The following is a 20,856-nucleotide window of genomic DNA, read 5'->3' on the forward strand; positions in this document are numbered from 1 at the left end:
TTGTTTTTGCTAGGAAATTTATTTCCAAATTGTGTTCTTTTAGATTTTTTTTTCTATTCCTATTTTCCCTTTTTCTACCACTGAGATTCCTGGTTTCAGGAGTGATGCACTACTGATTAAACCAGACAGGCCATCTACCACTTTATAATCAGTATTTTAATTTAATCGCTCCTTTGATGTTTCTTTTTAAGAGGCACCATAATAACTTGTACTTTCTTAACTGCCATTTCTAAGCTCTTAATTTTTAGCTGCAGGATCAGCCTCTTTGCCCTTCTTAGTGCCTTTTCCCCAGAGTAATTAGCCATTACAGTGTTTTATCTACTCACAGAAAAATACCTTATCTCTCACCTCTCAGAAGATCATGCAATCTCATTAATTCCATAAACCTACTACCTATTCATTGATATTCTTCGGGCAACTGACAGAAGACCAATGGATCTTGAGCCCCAAATTGCCTGCACTGAAATACTGTGCTCTATATTAGTAAATATAATCAGCTGACAATGATGTTTGCATCAGGGACTAAGGGCAGACTAGAAAAAGATTAAAGACCCTACAAAGAACCCAAAAAGAAAAGCTATACAATATTTAAGTAGAATATCTTGAGGGCTTTAGCAAAAGGATTTTTAGGAGTAGTGAGTTACAGCTTTGCCACATATATTACATCTAAGCTTGAGCCAATTTTTCCTTGTACTCTGTACATGAGCAAGAATGAGTCATACACTTTTAGGGGAATATTTTGTAACAACTCTTATTTTATAGGATAGTTACATGGTATAGTGGATAGAGCACTTGGAATCAGAAGATTCATCTTCACAAGTTCAAATGTGGCCTCAAATACTTATGAGCTGTGTGATTATGAGCAAGTCACTTAACCCAGTTTGCCTCAGTTCCTCATCTTTAAAATGAGCTAGAGAAGGAAACTACTTCAGTTTTCTTGGTAAAGAAAATCCCCAAAAAGGATCATGAAGAATCAGACATGGCTGAAATAAATCAACAATTTTTTATTCTTAGTAAATACTTCTTTCTAAAAGCTAATTAAACCTGGCTAATTAAAAATCAAACTAAAACTCTTGTTGAAAAGCGCATTTGGTAGTGGGCTTCTGATAGCACATTTAGTAGAGGGCACTGGATAACCATCCACAATTCCTCAAGGCTACTCCTAAAGCTTTGAAAAGATAGTAGGATAAGCTTATATATAACAATATAAGTAGAGATTGGGATAGTCCATAGCAGATGCTATATTTTTTTTTCCATTTTTCATTCAGTTGCTAGGAAATTCAGAATTAAATTCAATGTCCTATTGCAGTATGCATGTCAGATGCTTGACATCTGTTCTTTCATTTTAAGATCATAGAATCCAGAAACTGGAAAGAATATTAAATATCTTCTGATTTCATCCTTTTCTTTTACAGATGAAAGATTCCACTCAGGCCCAGAAAGGTGAAGACATTTGCTCAAGTGACAGTAAATGTGAGAACCTAGACCCAAGCCTAGGTTGTTCAGCTCCCTTTTCTCTGCTTCTCTCTCTGATGCCATGCTTCCCTCCCTAATATTCTTTCAGTTGGCTCTTTTATTTTAAAAAAAAATCAGTTGCCTTATTTTATATATTCTCTATTGCATGACTTACAAATGTTTTGGGGAGTGGATGGAATACAAATTCTAAAAACAAAAGTTTCTTCCTTCTTTCACCACTTCCCAGCACTAGCAGCAGAAATTGAGTGCTTGCCTATCTTGTATAAATAAACAGGTAAGTAAATATCCAAAGAGAGGATTGATTTTATAATTTGAGGTACATCTTTTGTTTCAGCTTTGAAAAGGAGTGAAGTATGAGGATGGAGAAAAAGTAGGATTCAAATTATCATGGAAAACATTTGCCCCTATTTTCTTCATTTTCTGCAAGATGCTTTCTAGATTTCTAAGTGTAGAAATCTAGTAATTGACTCAAAGGAGAAAAAGAAAATTAATGCTCTCCAGGTTGCCTATTTGACTTAATAAAATGAAAAAGAATTGTTTAATACCTTCTCTTCTATCCTTCTCATCTATATATTTACTCCCACCCCCATTATTTGTCTCCTTAACTTAGTCAAGAAATCTAACAAAGCGTACCACTGGTGGGGTGAAATGCAATGGGGAAGTGGAACTAATTTCTGATTTTCTGGATCTTGTTTTGTGTCCATCAGACTATAATACCTGTAACTGAACTGAACAAATCTCCCCCTTTCATCAAGTCAAATTCATTTCAAGTTTGCTTATCAGAGCCACAACTGTTCTGCATTATATAATCTTCACTATCCAGAATTTCAAGGGACCATACTAATACTGAGGAATAGCATATTGAGGATGGGTGTCCAAAAAAGGATAGGGCAGGATATGTTCTCCAGCAAATTAGGACAAAAGGCCTATAATGTGGGAGATCCTGGAAATGAAAAGTAATCCAACTTAAATGATACATACATCTTAAGAGATTTCCTTGGCTTTTACTCCAAGCAAGTTGGAAACAATGGAAGCTTTCAGAGAGAAGGGAAGAAATATATGTTAAAAATTTGCATACGTGGTAAAACCAACTTCCACTTCTGTCTGAGATGAGGTAAGTTAGAGAAGGGTAACTTTGGAAATATCTTGACTTTCCAGTAACATGTTTTTCTATTAATCCCTTAGCATTTGTATTGCTGTGATCATTAGCCTCTTATAGTGTTATATTTCACTGATGATTTAATATTCTATATTACTTAACTCTCCTAAGGTACCATATGTTGAGACAGCAAGGCTGAAAAAGGAAAATGTATGTTTTTTTCACCTTCTTTCTACCATGAGATGCAGGGAATCCTAAAAGCTTTGATTTGGATAATTAAGTGATATATTTGGATTGCAACATGATTTCGTGTGTAGAAAGTATATTTGGTGCCCAGAGTTCAAATATCCTGATGATTACAAATAGATTGGGAGGCCATAGGTAACCTCTCTAAGATTCATTTTCCTTATCTATAAAATCAGAATGGTAGTGTCTACTTTCACAGAATTGTTTGGAAGCTCTAATGAGAAAATGTAAACAAAGCACTAGATAATTGTCAGTTGCATATTTTTACAGTTTTCTTTTTCATCATACCATTTTTTCCACTTGTTCTCTTAAAAGAACGAACTGCTTTTATGATCCAGAGCCCTGGCATCTATGTATTTTATGTGGTCCTTTAGAAGATTACTATGCTTGCAAGCCTGACTGCTTTATTATTTAATCAAATTCTGGGAGTAAGCACCCTGACTGATGGACAGAGAAGCTAAGCCAAATTGCTTTGAGGCTTTTTTGATTCAAATCAGTCATTAAAACAAATTACAAACCAATTTATCTATTTCTGAATATAATTTTACTTTGTCTTCTGTCAATAACTGTTCTTTCCTATGATATTATCAGGGTTTTATAAACTCAACCAGACTGAAATGGAGCTGATAACAACATAAAGGGTATTTAAATAATGCTGTTGATCTGAATTGGGGGATGAAAATTTATTTCTGTAAGAAAGAAGACATTTTCTTGTTCACTATTGGTACATATATCAAACTTGATGAATACAATACAAGGAAGCAGCCCCAGATAAGCAATTAGGAAGTACAGAGAATTAAGGTGTTCCTAGTTAATGTATTGAAAAGTGAGGGTAGAGTGAGAAAGGTTATATAGATGATTTGTATTTTAGTTTGGGAGAACAAGAGAAGTCACATAGTTAACTTCACAATCAGCAAACAACATATGTTTTTGAAAGCCCCCATAGAGTGACAGGTTTGATACGGGGAAGGGAGAAAGGATAGAGTACACAATATAAGAATAATCACTATGTAGGGTAACATCTGAAAAGCAAAAATGTAATATATACCAGCAAATCTAAGTAAATAACAGAAGGCAGTATTAAAAAGGTTACTGACTTGATGCTCCTGACTATATTACTAAATTAGGCAACAGTAAATGACTTCAGTGGCTTTAACTGACAGATTTCTGTAATCTTCCAACATATCAACTTTTCCACTGGGGTGTGTGTGTGTGTGTGTGTGTGTGTGTGTGTGTGTGTACTCTTTCTGAATCTAAAGCCCAAAATGATCCTGTTAGGAAACAAATCGCTGATGCTCACAAGAAATGAAATATGAATCCCATTTCACTTCTTATTTTTAGAGGAAACAAAAATTACATTTACAAGCAGCAAAAACATCCTCATCAAAACTTATAAGCTTAATTACAATAAATTAAAAACTAGTAATTTTTCAGTGTACCGTTGCATCCTAGAGAGAAGTTACTGCAGGAATCTCCCATTCCTTTTTTCCCCTTAGTGCATATTTATCCAGAAAAGTTGAAATAAAATCACAGTATAAAGATTAAATAGTACAAGATGCAGTTTGCTACAAATAGCTTACATTTATTATAAGAATACAGCAAAAGGATCTATAGACCCATTAGTGGTGATTGGTCCATTTGGAAAGAAAAAAACGACTACTAAGAAATAGTTTACAAAACAATGAACTCCCATTTTAAAGAGAGAAAATCAGGCAAATAAAAATACCATTTTAGGTGAAATTTAGAGTATTTCTTATGAATGTAAAAACTGACAAATAAATAAGTGATAAATACAGATCTGTGTTACAATGATAAAGAACAACTAATGACTGCTTTACATCCTTAAGAATCATTCATTTTCATATTGTTTTAAAGAGCCAAATGAACCTAATAAGACACTGTCTTTTCACACTTGCTAGAAGAAGCACCCATTTCCAGTGTTCTATATTAACTGTTTCACAAATATATTATTTTTAAACAACAACAAAAAGCAATAAAGGTGCTTTACTTGCTCTTAAGCTCATGGGAACATACTTTTGTCACAATATGGGGGAAAAAACCCATGAAACTTCTAGCTACATTTAAAAATCACAAGTCATAATAGCACTTGCTATCCTCAAAGCTGGGGATGGACAAAGGCAAAGGGCATATATGCTGACACCATATACCTCAGGCCTTCTACCTTCTACAGAGAATAAGTAAATAAAACAAAATAGAAAAATCCTTCTTCCATACCTATTATTCACGAGCCTGTCCCAGACTACCTCATTACTGATGGGCCTGGAACATTAAAAATTTGAATGGTCTGGCTGCATTTTGTACTTTTATACTTCAATTTATAGTTAGTTCAAAGGACTAAAAAGGGGGCCTTCCACATTGTAGCTTAGGGTCTTCAAAATACATATCTTTTTTTTTTAACTCACTTTATCAGAGTCCTACTATTTTAGGATATACTTGGTTTTCAGAATCAAAACAAAAACTCCATTTATAATCATATCATCTAATTTTAGGATCACAAAATTTAAGGATATCTGACTAAAAAACTTGTTTTCATATTAACCCTTAATAGCTTGCATCAAATACAGAGAAGTGGAAATAGTTAAAATATGTTTTTGATTATTGGATTCATACATTCTTTCAGCAAATCAGTGGGAATGGGAAAAATACATTTTTGCATGGACTTCACTAAAAAGTGAATTAAGCTTATTGTCACTACTGAATCTGAAATGGCACCTTCTTTTTCTGACTCTACAACCTCATGTCTCTACTTTGATTTATAATTATCTGACTTTTTTGTACATTACTAAATCTAATAGAACCAACATTTTAATAGCAAGAATAAGTGTAAAGATTTTGTCAAATTAATTGTACAATATTATAATATTAATATACAAAGATGTATATTTTCAGCATACTAAGGATGTGAGTCATTGAACATCCTGGGTGCAGTTATGGAAAACAAACTTCTGCTGAAATGGTCTTTTGGCTGTCCTTGATACAAGGTAATTAAAACCACTGGGGGCCAGGACTTAACTAATTGCTATTATGAGTCTAGGGAATGGTATTATGAGGGAAATAGTTACAGTTATTAAATGGCTCAGGGCACCTTATCAGCTACCATTTCAAACAGACTGAGATTTCTTAATACTAGGTTTACCATGTAGATTAAATTGCATTCAATACACTATTTGTCAAATTAAGTTCCCAACTAATGTTGTTCTATCCTTCCACTCTCATCTTCATCCAAGGATTAGGTTGTAGTACTCTCAGACTTATGCAGGGAGATCTTATTACAAATACTTATGGAAATTACAGGCTCTAAATAGGATCTCTTGCTCTCCTGCTCTTGGCTAGCTAGTTATAGGTGTCTTGAGTTTACATTAATGACTTATTTACGAGTGTTCACTGAAAATTGTTTTTTCTTTTAAAAAGATTTTTTAGAGAACTCAAAAATGGAACCCTCAAGAGTATGAATATTTAGTTTAAAAAAAATAGTGAAAAAGGAACTATTAATTAATGGTTTAGGGACTTGAGTAGCTTTCTCCTACAAAATCAGACAATATAAATATAACATAATACCCTTATGCCGTGCCATTTGACCTGTGAATTTTTGGTATAGTTTGTTGTCACATTTGTGTGTTCAATATCAGTCCCTTCTCATGATTCTTTCATGTATGTCTTAGAAACAAGGCAGAGATGACATGATTGGACTAATGGTCTAAATTTTGTTACAATGTTTCCACTTGGAAAGTATGGATCTATTTTGTCATATTATGAGCTTTGAAGCAATCTTCCATTTTCTCCTACCTTCCATCCTCCTTCATTGCCATCTTCCCTCACTATCAGAGAACACAAATCCTGCTTTCCCAGTTGTTCTATTTAACTACTTTGGATGAAATGATATATTATTTTAGTTTATAACATTTTGCTTCTTTGGGGACCAAGAATATTTGGTTTAGAGAATTCAGTCATAGTATTTTAACTGAGTAACATTTCAAAATGATGCTTCTTCATTTGCAATTCTAAGTCAGCTTCCTTTGAGGTTAAAGCTTTATATATGCTGCTATCACTTCCGAATTCTGCAAAATGATTGACTGCAGAGATAACATTAGACATTTACTAATGGTAGGGAGGAAAAAAAGAAAACACATTGAAAATACTGAGTGGGAGAGGTATGTAGAGCTGGGAATAAATCTTGCATAATAGTTTAAAGCAATTTTCTTTTATTTTTAGTGATTTCGAATTTTAGTCAATTCACAACCTAATCCTGCTAGCTTTCTGGGCAAAGGAAACACAACTGAGAGATTCCCAGACCTTTCTAATCCAAGGTAATCTCTGTTTTGTCATTCATTTTGCATTTATTTACTATTTTGTATGTTTCTATTTCTGTGTTCATGTCCTACCTCCCCAATTAGATTAAACTGAATCTTGCATTCTTTGGTACACTCAACTGCAATTAGCTTGGACCTTACACATAATAGATGCTTAATACATAATAATTTCATTTAATTCAACAAACATTAAGTATCTATCGTATACAAGGCAGTCAAGTACTGGGAACACAGAGACTGACAAATTGATGGATTGGCAGCTGCTAGTCAGAAAGGGACTTCAGAAAAACAGAGAAAACCTTCACAACTGTCAAACTGTTAAGATTAGTCCTTGTTCAACTAAGGCAGATGTTAACAAATGACATCTTGAAAGGGAAATGTCATTAACTAAAGGTCAAGACAAAAGCCAGAAAGACAAATTAGAGAAATTAGAATCTAGCATAGTACATCTCATATAGCACATCTTTCATATAGTATTCTTTAATGTATCAATGTAATTATTATAATTTAGTTGTTTCACTTTGTCCACTTGTACAACAAATATGATAAGGGACACATAGAATACAAATCTTGATTTCTTCTATGATTTTCAAAATTTGGTTTGAATTCTGTGTCCAAAGAAGACAGTTGAAGGAAAATCTGGTTATGTATTTCAATGCTTTGGTTTCTATGGTTTTTTGTTTTGTTTTTAAGGAAGAAATGTCTAATGGGGTGGATTCCTTATCAGGGACAGATAAAGACACCAGAAAGCCCAAATGCAAAGGAATATTAGATTAGTGAACAGAGGGCTGGCTTGCAGTCTGGGACACAATTTAAAATCCTGTCTTTGACCCTAATTGCCTATGTGACCTTGGACAAATCTTTAATCTTTTTGTGCTTTAGGTAACTACCTAGAATTTGTGAATCAGATATGAATTTTGATCCTCATTATTACAGATCTTTCATAATACATATATAGCCCCAAAAAATCTGCCCCTCAGGCAGTTCCAGCTTTTTTTTTTTTTTTTAATTTAGTTGCCAGGTGAATGGATCTAAACTACAAATTAAAGTAAGGAGCATTATGGGAAAAAACAAAAAGACAAGGAGTTAATTCCAATTCAATGGACTGAAAATCTTAACTCAAGCTTAATGGAAAGCAGAAAGAAAATCAGATCTAAATGAGTCTAATGCCTCCTTTTAAAAACCAATAACACTATGAAGAGGAAGTTTTTAAGAAATAAGATGAAAAGAATAAATCCATTGAGTTTTTTAATCTTTCTGTAGGTATGGAGACAAGCGAGATAAGAAAGAATAATTCAAAGTGGGAGTCTTTTCCAAACAACTCTTCTGAAATCAGGCAGTAGGGGGTCCTATTTCATCACTGCATTTATGCATCTGTCACTGCATCAATACCTTTGACTCTGAATATTTAAATCTTTTGTAATTTCCTCTAAGTTCTGCTATCATTATCCTTTATTTCTACACACATTTCCTTTTTCATCACTCTTTCTCTTTCTTGATGCATCATGGAAGTCTCTGAGATGCTTCTAAGTTTCTGCAGCAGTCATTATTAGCATAGAGAATTGTTATCTTGTTTGCTGACTGGCCAGCCCATGTGGTTGACATTGTGGCTTCTGAGAACAGGGTATGACAGTAAAATATAAGTCTGGAACATGAGTTGGTTAACAATAGCCAATTGGTGTTAACAGGGGTTGCTGTAAATGAACAGTAGCTCTTTGGGACCCTGATGATTACTGATATGATTGCTGACTACAAGGAGTTCCTATAGAGCTGGGAGTCACAATATTGGATCTATGCTGGAATACCTATGATATTAATCCATGAAAATGATCGCCTAGATTTTTAGCATTTTTGTTTATTTCTGAGATATGGATATATTATTATTTCAGTCAAATATGAAAGTCCTTTAGCTGATGGCCACATGGTAGTAGGTAATTTATTTTGCTTCTTTGGGTCCCAGTAGTCAATATTACTTCTTTCTAGTGGCTTTTTAGTGGTGTTTTCTCTGTTTTTGGTTCCCTTAAATTTCTCATGATATCTACAAGGCTATATCATCTTTGAATGAAATTTCTTCTCCAAACTGTCTTTGTAGAAAATGATTTCCTTTTCCCCCTCTGAGCTTATTACTTCTGTGTGGTTTAAAATGACTATAAATATTTATGCTTAATCTTTGCATTACAGAGAAGGTAATAATATGGTTTTCAAGGTAACAAATTATTCCCTTTAGTTGATTTAGGCCTACAATATATATTCTGAATACTTTTAAAGTAATAATTATGTCTAATTGGTAATATGTTTCAGTTTTGTAAAGAAATTTATGAAATCCTTGAGAATTTTTATCAATATTTCCTTCAAGAAGACGCTGAGTTGAGAAGTTTTTGAACATTTCCTTTGCAGAAAGAAATTATTCTAGTTCCCCAAAGAATCTAATATTCAGATTACAGACTATAGAGTAAATTAACTAAAATTGAGGAAAAGAAAGAAAATTAGACTGTTAAATAAAACAATTCTGGTGTGTTTTAGCAACATGTAATTGATAATAAAGGAAATGACAACTTTATTTTAATAGTGAACTTTCAAGCTGAGCCAAAAGTATAGAACAGAAATCCATCTATATATTGAAAATTTCTCATTTCATTTATTAATAAGATATTAAGATGGAAATATCTATTTTAGCTTCTTGTCTCTTTGTTGTCCTTTTTCACAACATATGCTCTGCAAGAGTGCTGTAACTTCTTAAAGATCAAAGCCTACACTTTCATGATCCAGACACTACTTGCTGCTAGTGACAACTCTACAATATTTAAATTAGAGCTGTGGTGAGGTGTACATGAGGAATGGAGCAAACTATGTTTCCTGAAATATTTTCAATTAATCTCATTATGATAGGAATAGTTCACACAAAAGTCTTAGTAACAGAACATGTGGAAATTTACAAGAACTAATCTTAAATAGGTAAGCTACACTAGAAATAACAATGATAGATGATTTGGAAATGAATTGTTTTCTTACTATTTCTTTTGTTCTCATTCAGTTATCAGATCCTTGGGGTGAGGCATAAATTATCAATGGTTCTCTTTTTTCTTGAAACATAGCCAAACAACAGTATTCTTAAGAATTTGGTGACATCATAATATTAGTGGTGTTAGCCAAAATTACACATAAAACTATTTTGTAAGATTGAAACACAGATTAAGTTTCACAGAAAAAATATCTTATGGTTCAAAGAAAATTCAAAACTATTTCATTTTATAAAGTTTGCTTTAGCTCTTCCAAATGGAAAAATTTTACTTTTAAATTGTAAAATTCAGACCATAAAAATGTAACATTTCTTTTCCAGCTCAAAGCCTATATTGGTTTGTAAACAGGGCATTTTAATACTGTACCTAGTGTGAAACTGTGATAAAGTTGGGGAATTTCTTACCAAGACTAAGGCATTTTTACCAAATAACTAAATTTGGTGAATTTATAAAAAGCAAATGAAAAACACCTTCATTAGAGAGTTTTGGGAGAACTGACAAAAAGTCTTTGTTTTTGAAAGTTCAAATAAAACCTGGTAATTGCTTCTCTCCACTCCCCCAAAAGGAATATGTTGCTTTGGGGTTATAACCATCAACTCCACAGAAAACCATAATCTATTTTTTGTAGGCAGCGAGTATTTGTCACTCTATGAATTCTTTGGTTGATAAAATTAGAGGCTACTTAAACATTTTCAATAAAAAGCTCAAGATTTCTAAATGAAAGAATTCAAGTCAGAGACTACTTGATTTTGTTGTACATCCATTAATTAGGAGTAAATCCAAGGAATCATATAAAGATCTGTACAAAAAAAAAAAAAAAAAGTTCATATCCAACCCTTAAACTAATCCAGTAATAGCATAAAGCTTTTGATCTAGCAATTACAAACACCACCAAGAAGAATGGAAAAGCAGATTGCAATGCTAACTTGGACTCTTTAATGCTGTTTTTCTTATTGAACAAATAAATCATAGTGTTTTGTGCTCTTCTGTAGATTCCCCCTTTCATAAACTAGCAAACTAGGAACAGATTTTATATTCATGCTTTTGGTATGGATTAGTCTCTTAAAGCACATAATTCTAAAAGTTATCAGTGAAAGAAAAATACATCTCAAATGCAACAAAATTTGTGGCATAAAAGTGGTTTGCTTAAAATTTTTTAAATATTTTTGACTATATTAAATTTTACATTCTATACAACTGATTTAATACTGAAAATCTCCCTAAAAGTTATTGATCTTGAATGGAACCACTGTCTTCTTTAGGATGAAGGACAAAATGAAATCTAAATGCTGAAAGCTTTCTTATGTCTTTTAATTCAAATAGGACATAGATTGCAAATTTTAACAACCTAGATAAGAAAAATATTGCTGCAACTTTTGTGTTTTCACACCAATGTTTAAGATTGTACTCCCAGTGCTGCTTAAAAAATTAAAACCCAAACAACCTATCTCCTAACCAAGTGGTTACCATTAAGGTTTGTTAAATAATCAGAGTATGTTTTCTCTTTCACAGGAAAAAAAAAAAGAATATTACAAGAACAGAAATTCTTTTGGGGAATTATGACCAGTAAGAGAAAATGCTACTAGTCTGTCTTTCATGAAAACCATCATTTTGTGAAAAATGCTATATAACACATTAAAGTATGATATAGGAATCTCTGATTGAGATAAATGTGGAAAGAAATAAAGGACTTGAACACAAAGCTAGTTTCTTCCATTTGGGGATCTGTGACAAGTCACTTCATGGAGCCTGTTTTTTTCATCTATAAAAAAGAGGGGACTGTAGTCAATCTACATGATGCCTCTTGACTCTAAATTCTGGGATCCTAAAAACTAAATAAACAAAAAAAAAGCACTGTTGGTTTATTTCTTTCTTTGTATATTTCGTGCATTATCTAGCACAGATCTATACAATATCAACAAAATGCTCAGTTTATTTACGTCATTTGATTGTACTGAAAAAAAAAAAAGGATTAAAAGGACATTTTCTTTAAACATAAATCATTAAGACTAAATTGATTATATTTTCACTTTAACTTAAATATAGTAACCAATATGTTTAAAAGATATTTTTACAGGAAGACTAGAATGATAAATAGAGGGAATTTTCTTTTAAGTATCATTTCTTTCATTCTTTAAAATTCTGTGCTTAGTTCTTGTGCACCAAAAATTGCAAAGGGTGAGAGGAATCTGTTATTTTTTTAAAACTGAAGTGGAACCAAAATACCTAGAATTTAAACCTATCTGAAACAAAGCAACATCATCAGGAATAAGTGTGGGTATTTTCAGTTTTACCATGCCAACGCTTACTCCTGACCACAATTACTGCTGCTTCCCACCTCTCCTAATACACACACACACACACACACACACACACACACACACACACACCCATTCATCTAAAAGAACAGCTGAGGTCATCTAGCTAAATCAAATGAGATGTAATTAACTGGACAAAGCTAGAGACAAAGGAGCCATTGAGCCCCAGTCTTACCTCTGCATCACTTTTATGCATATACTGAGGTCTCAGAAACACGGTCTTCTACCTGAAAGCTAATTTCTAATTGTCAGTATGACCAATGATCATGGCATGGGGTAGAAGAGATGTTCACAAAAGCTTTTCTCTTTAGAATTTTTTTTTGTTGTTTCTGAATCTGTATCTTCTCAGTTATATCTCTCTGTGTATGCTCATATCTGTGTATGCACTTGGGTCTGCATATGCATGTAAGAACTAAAATTATGAAATATCAACAGCTGGAGCATCTAGCTAGAACTAAATTCTGAGATACTTCCGTCAAGATGAAAGAGACTAAGATGAAAATAATCTGCAAGTTTTATGGATATATACTTTGTGGTTTCTTTAAAAATGACCTCTTGCTGACTCTATGAAATCTATGATACTGATACATTTCTATGGCCCTTTATAACAACAGTTTAGATTGTAACATTGACAAAGGTCAGGTAGGAAAAAGTTAGAAAGGTACTGGTTCAATTTTCTATTTCTTTTCATTTACTACTTTCATCATTATTACTGGACTGCATTTTTTAGGTCATTATCCTTTGTAGATAATTCCTCTTATTGGATAGCAGAGCTTTTTAAGTATTCATTTAAAAGTAGTTGCTAAAACTCTAGCTTATGCTCTTAAAGAAAACTATATGCAAAGGTTTCTGTTGATAGGGAAAAAAAATTATTGATAAAGTGAATGTGTGGTGACTCAGATGTGTTGGTCACTATACTTAAAAAAAAAAAAAATAGTCCAAATATTTTCAAATGTAAAATGTAGTAGTGTATTATTTTTTAAAGAAAACATTTTTGCATTTTCAAACCTTGACAACTGAAGTGATGCCAGCTATTAAGAAAATAGAAGTTTGGGAAAATATTCTAAAAATATAATCTTGCCTTAGTCATGAGATAAATAAGGTTGTGCTGGAATGTGTCTGCCAATTATGCACCACCATTTAAGATTATAGCACCAATGTATTAGATCTCTGTGACTTAAGGCAGCAAACTATGAATTGAGCAAACTATGAACTATGCAATATCAATAGTAGCTAATCCATGTCAAACAGATAGGATCCATGATCCCTTACATTTATAGGCTGTGCTTTTCTATGGTTGATGGCCAGGTACAGCAGAAGAGCTGTGATTGGCTAAGCAGCACTTGGCAGAACAGTCCATTTTTAAAATGCATATGCTCAGGACATTTTCAAATTGGCACATTAAAAAATCCAATTAATTTAAAAAAGTAACTCTAGACTACTGCAGGTAATGTAGTATAAACTTATTTTGTATGAGGGAAAAAATATTACTTTGTTGGGAAATAGAGTCTTGTAGATGGTGTCTGGCATAACTTCATCCCTATGTCACTTTTTTCTTGAGGGTAAGTAGCTCTTTCTGAAGGTCGCTGAACTTGGGGCGGTTTTCAGGTTTGTAGTCCCAACATCTCAGCATTATTTTATAAATGTCTTCAGGACACTTCTGAGGAGCTGACATCCGGTATCCTGGAGCCCCAAAAGAAGAAGGAAAGATAGTTTAGAAAATTAATAAAAAGGGAACAGAATTTGATCCTAGGACTTCCTTAATATCTGTGGTACAAGTTTTTAATTTTAAAACTAATTTTTTTAGGTACTGGGTATAATAGAAAGAGCATAGGATTTCTCTCTTCATATGGACTTCAATTCTGCTGCCCAGAAAATATTTCATTATCTCATTTACAGGAGCCATATTTTGTTTGCCTGAGAGCCTGAAATCATAATACTCCATGTGCTATATTATGACATAACTGGCATAAATTAGAACAAAATTTTCATTACAGGACATTCACAGATAATTTCAACTATATCCTTCAATCTCAGACTGGTAAAATTTATTAGTACACAAAAACTTTTATACGCACCCAAGAGTAAAATAAAAAAAAATAAATAACAATTAAAAGGAGCAAGATTCTTCTACATCCTGGGAAGAAAATAATTTGAAACTTCCTTAAAGAATAAAATTAGAATGAATAACTGGAATAGGAAAAGAGAGATTCAGGAACTTCTCAAATTCAGAGCTGGGAAAAAGGCTATGATATTATAGAAAAAAATCCTGTATTTTGTGTGTATCATAAGAGCCAAAACAAGAGCGGGGGGAGGAAGAGGGGAAAGAATCATTGTTCTAAACTACTTGATTTTACCATTTCACCTGTACATTATCCCCTACTCTTAAATCCTTGCTCCTTATTCCCTTCCTTCAATGTTCATCTTTTATTAAATACCAATGTTAGATTACTCTGATCATCTGTCTCATCCATTCATCCTAAAAAACAGTGCTGCCTAGAACTAGAGGAAATCATTCAACTGAACAGACTGGATCCACCATTACAAACTATTTCATCTAATCTCAAATGGTTCTCACATTAACAAGATAGTTCTTATACAACTACCTCCTTTTGTTTGTTTGCTCATCTGTAAAATAAACTGGAGAAGGAAATAGCGAACCACTATTTTGCCAAGAAAACCCTAAATAGAGTGACAAAGAGTTATACACAACTAAAACAACTGGACAACCACAAAAACAAACAAAAATTCCAACCCAGATTCTTTGTCCCACTTCCCCATTGCCACCCAGCTATTTTGTACATTTTCTTCTTCATTCAGATATCTCACATCAACTAAGGATCTCACTTTATACTTTATTAAGTACATTCAAATTCAACTGCTCCCTCCAGATTTACCTATCATTTCTTATCAACAAGTCTGATATACTTTTCTTGAACTTTACCTTCCTGACATTTTGTAGCATTTGAGGCATGTGTATAAGGCATTTTTTAAAAAAAAATGTTGTACTTAGACAGCAAATCAGTTGAGTATGTCTGCATACATAGCAGGAAAAAGAGACTGGATATGAGAATAAAAACATTATGTAAGACTTGACTTTCTTTTAAAATATATAACACATCCAATATGTAATTTCCAAAGCTGTGCTTGTTTGGAATTGTTCTATTTCCTTGTGTGAATCATCTTATAAAACTGTTTCAATAACCTTTCTTTATTTTCCTTTTCATTCTTTTTAGAATCTTTTGGCTACCCTGTCTCTAGTCCCCCCCACTTCCCTACGATCACCCCACTAAAATAACAAAAGCCTTGTAATAAGTATGTACAGGGAGGGAGGGTAGGAGGGAGGGAAGGAAGGAAGGAAAGAAGAAGGGAAGGAAGGAGGGAAGGAGGGAGGGAAGGAAGGAAGGAGGGAGGGAAAGAGGAAGGAAGGAGAGAAGGAAGGAAGGAGGGAAGGAAGGAAGGAAGGATGGAAGGGAGGGAAGGAAGGAAGGAAGGAGGGAAGGGAGGGAAGGAAGGAGGGAGGGAGGGAGGAAGGAAGGAGGGAGGGAAGGGAGGAAGGAGGGAAGGAAGGAGGGAGGGAACCAGGAAGGTGGGAGGGAATGAGGGAGGGAGGAGGGAAGGAAGGCGGGAGGGAGGGAAGAGAGGGAAGGAAGGAGGGAGGGAAGGGAGGAAAGGAAGGAGGGAGGGAGGAAGGGAGAAAAGGAAGGAGGAGGGAGGGAGGGAGGGAGGGAAAAGGAGGGAGGGAGGGAAGAGAAGGAAGGAAGGAGAGAGGGAAGGGAGGAAAGGAAGGAGGGAGGGAGGAAGGAGAAAAGGAAGGAGAGAGGGAAGGAGGGAGGAAAGGAGGGAGGGAGGGAAGAGAGGGAAGGAAGGAAGAGGGAGGGAGGAGGGAGGGAGGGAAGAAGGAGGGAGGGAGGGAGGGAAGAGAAGGAAGGAAGGAGAGAGGGAGGAAGGAAGGAAGGAAGGAGGGAGGGAGGGAAGGGAGAAAAGGAAGGAGAGAGGGAAGGAGGGAGGAGGAAGGAGGGAGGGAGGGAAGAGAGGGAAGGAAGGAGAGAGGGAAGGAAGGAAGGAAGGAGGGAGGGAGGGAGGAAGGAAGGAAGGAAGGAGGAGGGAGGAAGGGAGAAAGGAGGAGGGAGGAGAGGAGAAAGGAGGGAGGGAGGGAGGAGGGAAGGGAGAAAGGAGGGAGGGAGGGAGGGAGGGGAGAAAGGAGGGAGGGAGGGAGGGGAGAAAGGAGGGAGGAGGGAGGAGAGGAGAAAGGAGGGAGGGAGGGAAGGAAAAAGGGAGGGAGGAGAGGAAGGAAGAAGGGAGGGAGGAGAGGAAGGAAGAAGGGAGGGAGGAGAGGAAGGAAGAAGGGAGGAAGGGAGGAAAGGAAGGAGGAGGGAGGGAAGGAAGGAAGGAAGGAACGAACAAATAAACCTAAAATCTCAAATTGGCTGTCAAAACATTTGTCTTACATTGTATCTCAAATCTATCACCTTAGTCAGCATGCTTTACTATTGGTCCTATGGAATCACAATATGTTGTTTAATTGAAAAGAGGTCTTAAGTCTTCCAGAATTTTTTTGTTACAATGATGTTATCATATACATATCTCCTGCTTCTGCTCAATACTCTACCTAAGTCATACAAGTCTTCCCAGGATTCTATGAAACTCCTTTTATATTTTCTTTACAGAGAAATAATATAAGCATTTATAGATCATAATTTGTTCAGTCATTCTGCAATAAGGGACATTCCCTTAGCTTGCAGTTTCTTTGTCACTATAAAAAAGAGCTGCTATAAATGTTTTTTTTTTTTCTTCCATATCAATTCTTTCATTCTCCCTTGAAATTGCTAGCATATTAGATTAATAAAAGTATTGTTGGATGCAAAAATATGTATACACAGTTTAGTGAATTAGTGGGCATAATTTAAAATTGCTTTCCACAGTGACTAGAACATTCACTATTCTACCAACAATATATGGTGTTAGTTTTTTTTTTTTTAATTTAAATTTTTAAAAATTTATTTAACATTTTTCCCCAGCTACAATTTTTTTTTTTACATTTTAAAAAAAGTGTTTGAGTTCTAGGTTTTCTCCTTTATCCCTACCCACAATTAAGAAAGAATTTGTGAAGTTATGTAAAACATTTCCATAAAAGTCAAGTTGTGGGAAAAAAACAGATTTCCCATACTAATGAAAATAAAAACCCTCAAGAAAAATTAAGTTTTAAAAAAGAGAGAGAATATGTCAATATGTATTTGGGCACAATCAGTTATTTGTATTTAGACACAATCAGTTCCTTTTCTGGATATGGACAGGATTTTTCATCATAAATTTTTCAGAACAGTCATGGATGATTGTACTACTGAGGGTAGCAAAGTTAGTCACAGCTGGTCATCCCGGAAAATTGCTATTACTTTGTTTACAGTATATTTCACTTTGCTTGAGTTCATGAAGGACTTTCCAGGATTTTTTTTTCCCTGAGAGCATCCTGTTCATCATTTTCCTAAAAACAATAATATTCCATAATCATAAACACATACCACAGTTTATTGATCTATTCCTCAATTAATGGATATCCTCTCAATTTCCAATATTTTCACCCTGAGAAGAGAGTTGCTAAGCACATTTTTGGTACATAGAGGTCATTTTTCTTTTTTTTCAAATCTTTTTTGTATTTATGCCAATATAACAACAACTATGTTGTCATATATAAGGATATGGATGAATTTATAGCCCATATTATAGCTTTTAATTATTTATCAATTGGGGCATGGCTCTTATTTTTTATAAATTACAAATGTAATAAACTTATAAATTTGATTGAGAAATGAGGGCTTCAGAGAAACTTGTTTCAAAATTTGTTTTTATAATTAGTATTGCTAACTGTATTTCCCTCCATTTATTCTCTCTCCTTTTATCCTGTTTCTCCTCAAAAGTGTTTTAGTACTGACCATTCCCTCCCCCAATATACCCCTTTCTTTTATCACCCTCCCCCTCTTCCCATATCCCATTCCCCTCTTATTTTCTTGCAGGGTAAGACAGATTTCAATACTTCTATTTATGGTATTTCCTCTATGAGCTAATTCTGATGAAAGTAAGGTTCACTCTCACCCTTTCCTCCCTCTCTTCTCTTGCATTGTAAAAGTTTCTTGCCCTTTGAAAAATGTTAGATAATTTATTAATTCTTCTCCCTTTCCCTGACTCCCAGTATATTTCTCACTAACTCCTTAATTTCATCATTTTAAAAGAAGATATTATTCCTTCATATTCAATTCACATCCATGCCTTCTGTCTATATATATTCCTAACTGCGATAATGAGAATGTACTGACTTAGAAATATCATCTTATCATGAAGGAATGTAAACAAATAAATCTGATTAAGTCCCTTATGATATCACTTTCCTTATTACCTCTTTATGCTTCTCCAGAGCTCTGTATTTGGAAATCAAAATTTCCATTCGACTCTGGCCTTTTCATCACAAATATCTGAAAATCTTCTATTTCACTGAATGACCACTTTTTCCTCTGAAGGATTATATTCAGGGTTGCTGGGTAGGTGATTCTTGATTGTAATCCTAGCTCCACTGCTTGGAATATCATATTCCAGGTCCTTTGGTCCTTTCATATAGGAGCTGCTAAATCTTGTGTTATCCTGACTGATTCTACTATACTTGAATTGTTTTTTTCTGGATGCTTGCAAAATTCTTTCCTTGACCTAGGAGTTCTGGAATTTGGCTATAATATTTCTGGGAGTTTTCATTTTAGGATCTCTTTCAGATGATCAGGGGATTCTTTCAATTTCTATTTTCTCTACTTAAAGAATACCAGGACACTTGTCCTTGATAATTTCTTGAAAGATGGCGTCCAGGCTCTTTTTTTGATCGTCTTTCAAGTAGACCAATAATTTTTAAATTATCTCTCCTAGATCTATTTTTCAGTTCGATTGTTTTTCCAATGAGATATTTCCTTTCTCCCCCCTATATTGTTATTTTTTTGGTTTTGCTTTATTATATCTTGATTTCTCATAGAGTCATTAGCTTCCATTTGCTCAGTTCTATTTTTTAAGGAATTATTTTCCTCAGTGAGTTTTTGGACCTCCTTTTCCAATTGGCCAATTCTCTACCATGCCACCAAGACCTCTTAACCTCAAAAATCTCCGTAGCCCTGGACAGTTCTCACATTAGAAGTACTCTCTAAGGCCTCACCTATGATTGGTTCTTCTAGAACTTCTAATTTAATGAAGAGGCCAAGGCCAAAAATGTCCATATGGCTCAGCCTTTTTCCCTCCCTTCAGGCTCCATTTGCACTTTCAGCAAAATTATTTTCTTCTAGTTTTACAACTTGAGCTTTTTTTAACATAGAGTGTTTCATCAATGTATTCAGTGTTTTATTCTGTTTACTTACTCTAGCCTCATTTCTTGCTCTGGCACTTTGTTCCAGGGTCAGGTTTTACCCCTTCTTTCAAAACTTTGGCATTATTTTTGAAATCTATTTCACTATTAGGTAATATTTCTGGAGTTTTGGCTTAAGTATAGATTTTTAATATGAAGGTTCTTTATATTTTCTCTCTTTAGGTTTAAAGTAAAAGCTTCACTTTTACTCTTATTCCATCTCATCTGCTTTTTAGAATGAACTTGTTTCTTACGATTTCCCTGTATTGATCTGTAATAGCACAGTGTTCTCAGGGCATATAGAATTCTTAATATAATCAACATGGAGGGCATTTCCTATGTACTGCTCTCCAATAGGGATAATGATTGGACTTTATTAATAAAATCCTCACAGGCATTTTAATACTCAAGAACATACAATTATCAAATAAAGTAAATTTCCTGTAAGGGAGAGGTCAAAAACATCTAATACTTTCTACAGAAAACAAAGAAAATAAATTAATAAAATCAATTCAATGTACATTTATTAAGCATCTGTTATATTCCAGGCATTGTATTAGGCTGCATGGATATAAAAACAAAAATGAAATCAGTCTTTTCCCTCAACTACATTATACTGTAGAGAAGCACATGAACACAGGGAAGCAAATCCAAAATAAAAACAAAGTTAAGGAAGCTGTCTATCTACCTACAATTTTTTCTTCATTTTTTGGTCTTTACTCAAGGATCTGGCATTTTCTTGTAAATGTTTTTTTATTTTTTTTTCTTAAGAACAGTATAATTTGCTCAGTGGCCATGTTTAAGGTCACTTTAAGGGTATATACTACATATGGGTATATGTGCCATGACTGTCACCTAATGATTAGTAGACTCTGGGATTGTGATTTCCCAAGTTTCTCAAGTAGTGTTAAAAAAAATTCTTATAAGCTCCTCTAAACAGAAGGTAATTGAATTCTCTTTTTAAAAAAGTATTTGAGAATCACCAATCTAT

The 20,856-nt window shown here is 34.1% G+C and overlaps 1 protein-coding gene across 2 annotated transcripts in view; it reads right to left on the reverse strand.

Moving 5' to 3' along the window:
- Nucleotides 1–13,435: 13,435 nt before the first annotated feature.
- FER (FER tyrosine kinase) overlaps nucleotides 13,436–20,856 on the reverse strand; it is a 244,817-nt gene continuing 237,396 nt past the window's right edge. For both annotated transcript variants that reach the window (XM_051994832.1, XM_051994841.1), the window contains one exon: nucleotides 13,436–14,173. In XM_051994832.1, coding sequence (XP_051850792.1) covers nucleotides 14,031–14,173 — 143 coding nt within the window. In that variant the 3' untranslated portion in view covers nucleotides 13,436–14,030. The remainder of the gene's footprint in view (nucleotides 14,174–20,856) is intronic.

The sequence above is a fragment of the Antechinus flavipes genome, chromosome 1 (genome assembly GCF_016432865.1).
Source record: "Antechinus flavipes isolate AdamAnt ecotype Samford, QLD, Australia chromosome 1, AdamAnt_v2, whole genome shotgun sequence".
Taxonomy (NCBI): Eukaryota; Metazoa; Chordata; class Mammalia; order Dasyuromorphia; family Dasyuridae; genus Antechinus; species Antechinus flavipes.